This window comes from Molossus molossus, unplaced genomic scaffold, assembly GCF_014108415.1.
Source record: "Molossus molossus isolate mMolMol1 unplaced genomic scaffold, mMolMol1.p scaffold_m16_p_1, whole genome shotgun sequence".
Classification (NCBI taxonomy): Eukaryota; Metazoa; Chordata; class Mammalia; order Chiroptera; family Molossidae; genus Molossus; species Molossus molossus.
The window spans coordinates 145,653,811-145,662,803 of NW_023425344.1; the positions used below are offsets into that span (position 1 = coordinate 145,653,811).

Sequence of the window (8,993 nt, forward strand, 5' to 3'; positions counted from 1 at the left end):
TTATTATAAATTAGCAGCTGTTGGGTTAAGAATGACTGAATGTTACATCTCAGAGACATCAAATTAATCAATTATATTCTGTATGCTCTAAAAGAAGTTACCAATGCCATGTGTTCAAATTTGCACTCATGTTTTGTGTTGTTTAGATTTTTTTTCTGCATTAATTTCAGAGAGAGAAAGAGAGAAGGAGAGAGAGATAGAAACATCTATGAGAGAGAACATTGATTGGCGACCTCCTGCATGCCCCCCACTGGGGATTGGGCCCACAATCTGAGAATGTGCCCTGACTGAGAATCGAACCGGTGACTTCTTAGTGCATTGGTTGACACTCAACCACTGAGTCACACCGGCCGGGCTGTTTTTTTTTTTTTTATCCTCACCCAAGGATATATTTATTGGTTTTAGAGAGAGGGGGAGAGAGAGAGAGAGAGAGAAACATTGACATGAGAGAGAAACATCAGTCAGTTGCCCTCCATACATGCCCCAATCAGGGACTTAACCTGTAACCTAGGTATGTACCCAGACCGGGAATCTAACTCGTGACCTTTCAGTGTACAGGATGCTGTTCCAACCAATTGAGCCATACTAGCCAGGGCATTGTTGTGTTTCATTTATTGATCGTGTTTAGTTATGTGTTAGATCTATCTCCCCAGTGAGAACAATCAAAGCTAACATTCTTTAAATTTTTCATGTGCTTTACAATTTTTACAATAGTCTTTTGAGATTGATGCTATTATCCCTATTTTACAGATGAGAAAACTGAAACTCAGAAAGGTCAAATCACATTCCCAAGGTAATACAAATAGAAGGTCTTGGCTTGTAACCTTGGCAGTCTGGCACCAAACCTATGTTTAAACATGAAATATACCGCCTGGCCGGTGTGGCCCAGTGGTTGAATGTCAACCCATGCACCAAGAGGTCGCCGGTTCAATTCCCGGTCAGGGCACATGCCCAGGTTGTGGGCCAAATCCCAGGTGGGGGGCATGCAGGAGGTGGCCAATCGACGTTCTTTCTCATCGATGTTTCTCTCTCTTTCTCCTCTGCCTTCCTCTCCTTCTTAAATCAATAAAGAAAAAAACATTTTTTTAACATTAAATATACCATCTCTAAAATATAAGTTTCCTGAGGTCAGACACTTGAATTCCTGATGGGGAAACATAGAACTAAGCATATGGAAGTCTGTCAATACATATTTGGTAAGTAAGTGTTTCATTATTTAGGTTTTTTTTAAAGATTCCTGAGAGACCAAATTGCTTATATATGTTTAATATTTTCCATTGGTGCTCAAGGAGTGCTTCCTAACTAACCATCCAGTGAGTGGAGAATACCTTCTTTATGACAGTTCCATCCATAAAACCAGACTTCCTCAGATCAATCCTCACAAGGCTGTCCTCAGGGCAGAATTAAACTCAGTGGCCCTGGCCAGTTTGGTTCAGCAGTTGAGCGTCGGCCTGTGGTCCCGCATTTGGTTTCCGCTAGGGGCATATACGACAAAAAAATAAATAAATAAAATTAATAAATAAATAAAAATGATATGTTAATTAGATTCACAATATTAAAAAAAAAAAGAAAGAAGAAAAAGAATTAAGCTCAGTGAGACACCCCCCCTCCCCCAGGGTATTCTGCCTCATGTCTGGTGGTGTCCAGTTTCCACATCCCACAGCACTTGAGAAATATGGAAGGGGTAAACCTGAGCCAAGAGATGGAGTTTGAGCTCTTGGGCCTCACCAGTGACCCCCAGCTCCAGACTCTGCTCTTCGTGGTGTTCCTGGGCATGTACATCATTACTTTGTCGGGAAATCTGACCATTTTCTTTCTGGTCCATGTGAGTACAACCCTGAATACACCCATGTACTCCCTCCTGAAAAGCCTGTCCTTCTTGGATTTATGCTACACCTCCACAGTTGTCCCGCAGGCACTGGTGAACTTCTTGGCCAAGAGGAAGGTGATCTCCTATCTTCGTTGCATGGCTCAGATGTTCTTCTATGCGGGTTTCGTCATAAGTGAGTGCTTTCTCATTGCTGCCATGGCCTATGATCGCTACGCTGCTATTTGTAACCCCCTGCTCTACGCTGTCACCATGTCTCCTAGGGTCTGTGCCTCTCTGATTGTAGGCTCCTACGGTGCAGGATTCCTCAATTCTCTGATCCACACAAGCTGTATCTTCAGTCTGAAATTCTGTGGTGCTCGCATAGTCACTCACTTCTTTTGTGATGGACCACCCATCCTGTCTCTGTCTTGTGTGAACACCTCACTGTGTGAGCTCCTGCTCTTTATTTTTGCTGGTTTCAACATTGTGAGTTGTACCCTCACCATCTTGGTTTCCTACCTCTTAATTCTCATCACCATCCTGAGAATGAACTCAGCCCAGGGCCGGTTCAAGGCCTTTTCCACCTGTGCTTCCCATCTCACTGTTGTGTGTCTCTTCTATGGCACAACACTTTTTATGTACCTGCGCCCCAGGTCCAGCTACTACCTGGCCCAAGACCGCACAGTTGCAGTGATCTACACAGTGGTAATCCCAATGCTGAACCCCCTTATCTATTCTTTGAGAAACAAAGATGTGAAGGAAGCTTTAAGAAAGGTTTATAACAGGAAAATAATGGAATAATCTTCTCAACTCATTACCACATATCCTTAGGAAGCCAAAGGAACTTTATCTTATGTGACGCTGATCTGAGCACATTCTCATGCTTGCCCAGTGAACAACGGGTATGCTCTCTGGTCTGCAGGTGTCTCTGCATCAACCTGCCAGCCTGCCATAGAAAGAGTTGGTGGTGTCATAGAGACTAGAAAGAAGTGACAAGAAAGCGCCTGCTTGTTCCATAATTGGACCCACTGACAAGATTTAGTCATGACTTTTTTCAGATGATTCATTTGTATATCCATGTTTGTGAATATTTTGTTCTATTATTGGAAACTGACATTTATATTCTTTTTTTTTCTTTATGAATTTTAGAGAGAAAGGAAAGGAGAGAGAGAGAGATGGAAACATCGATGAGAGAGAACATTGACTGGCCGCCTCCTGCATGCCTCCCACTGGGGATTGGGCCCATACGTGGGCATGTGCCCTGACCGGGAATCGAACCAGCGACCTCTTGGTGCAGGGGTCAACACTCAACCAGTGAGCCACACCAGCCGGGGCTACATTTATATTCTTCATAATAAAGATTTCCCCTTAGCTAATTTGAAAACCTTGGCTGCTGGGGGAAGCCTCCCCATCCTTTAGGATCTCTTCTTTGTAAAAATGGACTCCTTGGCTTAAAATGTGTTTCTGATTATCTAATTATTTGAATGATACTGTCACAACAACTTCAAAAGTTCACATGATGTTTTATTGTCTTTGTTGATTTTTTCCCTGGCCTAAGAGCCACTTGGTCACTTTCAAATTGAATAAATTTGAGCAAATTACTTATATTTTCCGAATCACAGATGTCTCATCTTATTTTAATGGACACAACTTTTAGAAACTTTATTTTTAAGAGATTTTTTTTTTTTAAATCCTCACCCAAGGACATTTTTCCATTTTTTTGTTTAGATAGAGTAAGAGGGAGAGAGAGAGAGAAACACTGATGCAAAAGGGACACATTGAGTGGCTGCCACCCGCACGACCAACCAGGGCCGGGGACAAACTGCAACCGAGGTACATGCCCTTAGCGGGAACCGAACCCAGGTCTCTCTGGACTGCAGATCCACGCTCTAACCGCTGAGCCAAACCGGCCAGGGCTATTTTGCATAGATCTTATTTCCCATTCTGTTTAAGAGTTTGTGGAAGAACAGCTTAAGACCACTCAGTGATGGTTGTGCCCATTCAGTGGCCGGAGAAGTGGGGGCTGCTGATCAGTCCTCAGTGGCAGCTGAGCTCCAGGCTTCAGAAAGAAACTGCTGAAAGGTCCCAGAGGGCAACTGCACCTTCAGACCAGTCCGTGCCCTCAGGCTGAGCAGCAGTGAACTCGAGAGCTGAGCAGTCCTTTCAACCTGAAATTCCTCCTTGGTCACAGCCTTTTCAGCAACAGCCTGCTCTTCCTTTTCAATCTCTTCAGGGTCTTTGTAAGCGTAGAGATCAGGCAGGACCGCCATGGGTGTTCACGGGAGATGGTGCCACACATGTGCAGTACTTCCCAGGCCAGCATGGACCACATGAGACCCACAGAGTGAGCCCCCTTGTCGTGGCAGGGAGGGCAATGTCCACATAGCACAGAGGGAGGCTGTGATACACAGAGCAACGGCAGGCAGGTTAACATAAGACACCCCTGTGAGAAGTTGGTGCTCAGCCCTGGGATCAGCAACCACCAGATGTCTCGGCACCAGGAGGTGCCTGGACCTGGCTGCTGGTACAGGTTCCAGGAGTGAAGCGGCAGTAATGAGAGTGGCTCCCAGGGCAGCAGCAAACTTCAGCGCGGCTCACTGGCCGTGTTCCTGGACGATGTGACACCGATGTCAGCAGGTTTCCAAAGGTAACAATGGCAGAGCTGCCAGCAGAAGCTTCTGCCAGGCTCTCTTCAGATTTGTGTAGATGCTACCCCTCTTGCTTTTGTAGCCGGACTGCTCCATCTGGAAGTCAAGGTTGGTGCCACCTTAGTAGGTTCCTGCTGCAGGAAATTTAAGGACATCCCTCTCCTTCATCTGCAGGGCATCAAGGGCTCTGGACATTGTGAAAATTTCCTTTTAAGTTACATGGGAACCAAGAACAATGCCGTATGGGCATGTTTCTGGGTAGAACGAAAATGAAAATGTCTTATATTTAAATTGGTGTGAGTTATTTTTAAAAATTGATTTCTAGAGGGGAGAGAGAGAAACAATGATTTGTTGTTCCACTTATTTGTACATTCATTGGTTGATTCTGGTAAGTGCCCTGACTGAGGATCGAACTCTCAACCTTGGCATATCAGGACAATGCTCCAACCAACTGAGCTACCCAGCCAGGGCTAATGGGTGTGAGTTTTCATTTAAGTGTTCTGGCCCAACACATGTGGCTCAGAGGATTGAGTATTGTCTCATGGACTGAGAGGTCCCGGTTCGATTCCTGGACAGGGCACATGCCTGGGTTGCAGGCTTGATACCCAGTAGGGGTTGTGCAGGAGGCAGTCAGTGTTTCTAGCTCTCTTTCCCTTCCCCTCTCTCTAAAAAAAATCAATAGAAACATATTTTAATTAAGCACTCAGTTAGATATTGCAGGTAAATCATTCAGCATATAATAGTCATTTGTATGTTCCCTCACCTTTTCCTTTATATCGGCACCCCTAAGTTCTCACAAAGAGAGAAAGAGGAGGACGCCACTGTAATCCCACATCTGGAACAGTACTTGAAATATAGTACTTAATAATTATTGCATGAATAAATTAATGAATGAATGAATTCTGGCATCAATCTTTATTATTCCTTCAGAAACCATGTCTCCTTTACCTTAGGGCAACAATTTTCTGTTTTTGTTTTTTTATCCTCACCCGAGGACATTTTTTGTTCAGACAGAATGGGATGGAGGGAGGGAGGGAGGGAGAGAGAGAGAGAGAGAGAGAGAGAGAGAGAGAGAGAGACATTGACATGAAAGGGACACATCAAGTGGTTGCCACCCACACAACCCAACCAGGGCCAGGGACAAACTGCAACCGAGATACGTGCCCTTAGCAGGAACCGAACCTGGGTCTCTCTGGACCACAGGCTGATGCTCTAACCGCTGAGCCAAACCGGCTAGGGCAGAGGCAACGATTTTCAACCGGTGTGCCGCAAGAATTTTTATTTTTATTTTTTAAAATCCTCACCAGAGGATATTTTTCCATTTATCTTCAGATAGAGGAGGAGAGAGAGAGAAACAGAGAAACATTGATGTGAGAGACACATTGACTGGTTGTCTCCCTCACGACCCCAACTAGGACCGGGGACTAAGCACAACTGAGGTACTGCCCTTGATGGGACTCAGACCCAACTCTTGGTCTGCAGGCCCATGCTCTAACCCCTGAGACAAACTGGCCAGGACACTGCAAGAATTTTTAAAACATGCAATACCTGACTATTTAGTCAGGGGCACCGACCTCTTTTTCCTTAAATTGTTAAATAAAAAATGACAATAGCCGCCCTGGCCGGTTTGGCTCAGCAGTTAGAGCATCATCCTGCAGTCCAGAGAGACCTGGGTTCGGTTCCCGCTAGGGGCAAGTACCTTGGTTGCAGTTTGTCCCCTGCTCCAGGTGGGTTGTATGGGTGGCAGCCACTCGATGTGTCCCTTTCATGTCGATGTTTTTCTCTCTTTCTCTCTCTCCCTCCCACTCTGTCTGAACAAAAAAAAAAAATGGAAAAATGTCCTTAAGTGAGGATAAAAAAAAAAAAAAATGACAAAAACCAACACAACAATAGTCATTCAGTGTGAATGAATAAAAATTCTACCTATTTGTTTTTGCCTTGGCTGGGTGGCTCAGTTAGTTGGAGTGTCATCCCATGCACCAAAATGTTGTGGGTTCTGTTTCAATTCCTGGTCCAGGCACATATGGGAGGCAACCAATTGATGTTTCTTTCTCACATGGATGTTTCTCTCTCTTTCTCTCCCCCTTCCTTTGTCGAATCAATAAAAACATACTCAGGTGAGGATTTAAAAATATATACCTATTTTTTTTTTTTGTCAGAAAGGCAAAAATATATTTTTTGGTGCGCCACAGATTTTTACTAATTAGTTTATGTGTGCCATGGGATGAAAAAGGTTGAAAATTGCTGCCTTAGGCAATGATGCTCAGATGTTTTGGTCTCAGGACCCCAAAGAGCTTGCCTTAGAAAATTCTAGAAAACACAAGACTGAAAACACATTTTCTATTAGTCATTAAAGTGAGAATGTCAGTATACTTCCTGTAGCCTCTGAAAAGCTCTTCTGTATACTCATAAGAGACTGAGAATGAAAAAGGAGGAATCTTAGTATTATTATGAAAATAGTTTTGTCCTCTTGAACTTCCTTTGTGAGTCACTGTTGGAAGGGTTGTTTTGGCCACGAAGGCAGCATAGCAGAGTGGTTAAGTACATGAACTCTAGGATGACGGCTTTTGGATATGAATTGGCTCTTTCACTTACTAGCTGTGTGACATTAATGTGTGACATTACTTAACCTTCTTGTGCTTCATTTTCCTTATCTATAGAACAGTGATAATAGTGCCTGCTTCTTAGGAGTGTTGTGAGGATTGAGTTAAAACACTGTAAGTGCTTAAGACAGTGTCAAGCACACAGTAAGTATGATAAAGATATATGTAAATATTATTAGAAATGAAGATGTTATTGCCCAGCCAGTGTGGCTCAGTGGTTGAGTGTCGACCTATGCACCAAGAGGTTGCCAGTTCGATTCTTGGTCAGGGCACATGTCCAGGTCGTGGGCCAAATCCCCAGTGGGGGGCATGCAGGAGGCAGCCAATCGATGTTCTCTCATTGATGTTTCTATCTCTCTCTCCCTTTCTCTAAAATCAATAAATAAAAAAAGAAAGAAAGAAAAAAAAAAGAAATGATGTTATTACTATTATAATTAAATGCTACAAGATTGTTCATAATTGTTATTTTCTCAGGCCCCCCTCCATTTTATTAAATTTATTGAATTTTATTAAATCTTATTAAATTTATTGGGGTAACATTGGTTAATAACATTATATAAATTTATACCACAACATCTGTATATTCCATTATATGCTCACCACCAAAAGTCTAGTCTCCTTCCATCACCATGTATTTGATCCTCTTTACTATCTTCACCCTCCCCTGACCTCCCTTTTTCTCTGGTAACCACCATTCCATTGTCTATGTCTATGAGTTTATTTTTTGCTTTGTTAGTTTGTTTTGTGTGTTCATTTACTTTTTCTTTTATATCCCACATATAAGTAAAATATGATTTTTGTCCTTTTTTGCCTGATATATCTCACTTAGCATAATGTTCTGCAGATTCATCCATGTTGTTACAATTGGCAATACTTCATCTTTTTTATGGCTGAGTAGTATTCCACTGTGTATATGTACCATATACTCTTTATCCAATCATCTGTCAAAGGACAGATAATTTGTTTTCATGTCTCAGCTATTGTGAATAATGCTTCAATGAACATAGGGGTACATATATCTTTTTGAAAAAGTGTTTTCAAAATTTTCAGGTAGATAGATAGCCAGAAGAGCAATCGCTGGATTGTATTGTAGCTCTATTCTTCATTTTTTGAGGGACTGCCATACTGCTTTTCATAGTGGCTTCACCAATTTACATTCCCACCAGCAGTGTATAAAGGTTCCTTTTCTCAATATTCTCTCCAGCATTTATGTCTTGTCTTATTGATAATAGCCATTTAACCGGTGTGAGGTGGTATCTCGTTGTTGGTTTTTCAATTACAGTTTACATTCAATATTATTTTGTATTAGTTTCAGGTGTACAGCCTTGTGGTTAGACAATTATATACTTCATTTATTTATTTATTTATTTATTTATTTATTTATTTATTTATTCACTTATTTATTAAATCTCACCCGAGGATATTTTCCCATTTATCTTCAGATAGAGTGGAAAGGGGACAGAGAGAGAAACATCGATGTGAGAGAGACACATCAATTGGTTGCCAACCAAATGATCCCGACCAGGGCCGGGGACCGAACTGCAACCAAGGTTCGTGCCCTTGACCAGAATCGAACCCGAGACTGTTTGGTCCATAGACCGATGCTCTAACTGCTGAGCCAAACCAGCCAAGGCTGACAATTACATACTTTTAAAAGTATTTCCCCTGATATTTTCAGTACCCACCTGGTACCCACACATAGTTATTACAATATTATTGACTATATTCCCTATGTTGTACTTTAAATCCCATGACCATTTAAAAAATATTTTTTTAGAGAGACAGAGGAAGGGAGAGAGAGATAGAAACATCGATGTGAGAGAGAAACATGGAACAGCTGCCTCCTGCACGCCTCCCAGGCATGTGCCCTCACTGGGAATTAAAGGAGGACCTCTCAGTTCATGGGACGACGCACAATCCATTGAGCCATAC

The 8,993-nt window shown here is 42.5% G+C and overlaps 1 protein-coding gene and 1 pseudogene across 1 annotated transcript; one reads left to right on the forward strand and one right to left on the reverse strand.

Moving 5' to 3' along the window:
* The first annotated feature begins 1,622 nt into the window (after positions 1-1,622).
* LOC118618576 (olfactory receptor 5AU1) lies at positions 1,623-2,669 on the forward strand. Its single transcript, XM_036244903.1, has one exon. It carries the CDS (start codon positions 1,676-1,678, stop codon positions 2,609-2,611), a length of 936 nt encoding a protein of 311 aa, XP_036100796.1. The 5' UTR covers positions 1,623-1,675; the 3' UTR covers positions 2,612-2,669.
* A 1,112-nt stretch (positions 2,670-3,781) lies between these two features.
* Positions 3,782-4,653, reverse strand: LOC118643583 (annotated as a pseudogene).
* Between the last annotated feature and the right edge of the window lie 4,340 nt (positions 4,654-8,993).

Bases quoted from the DNA above. Each gene is read 5' to 3' on its own strand.
- LOC118618576 (XM_036244903.1), top strand. From the start codon at position 1,676: ATGGAAGGGGTAAACCTGAGCCAAGAGATGGAGTTTGAGCTCTTGGGC.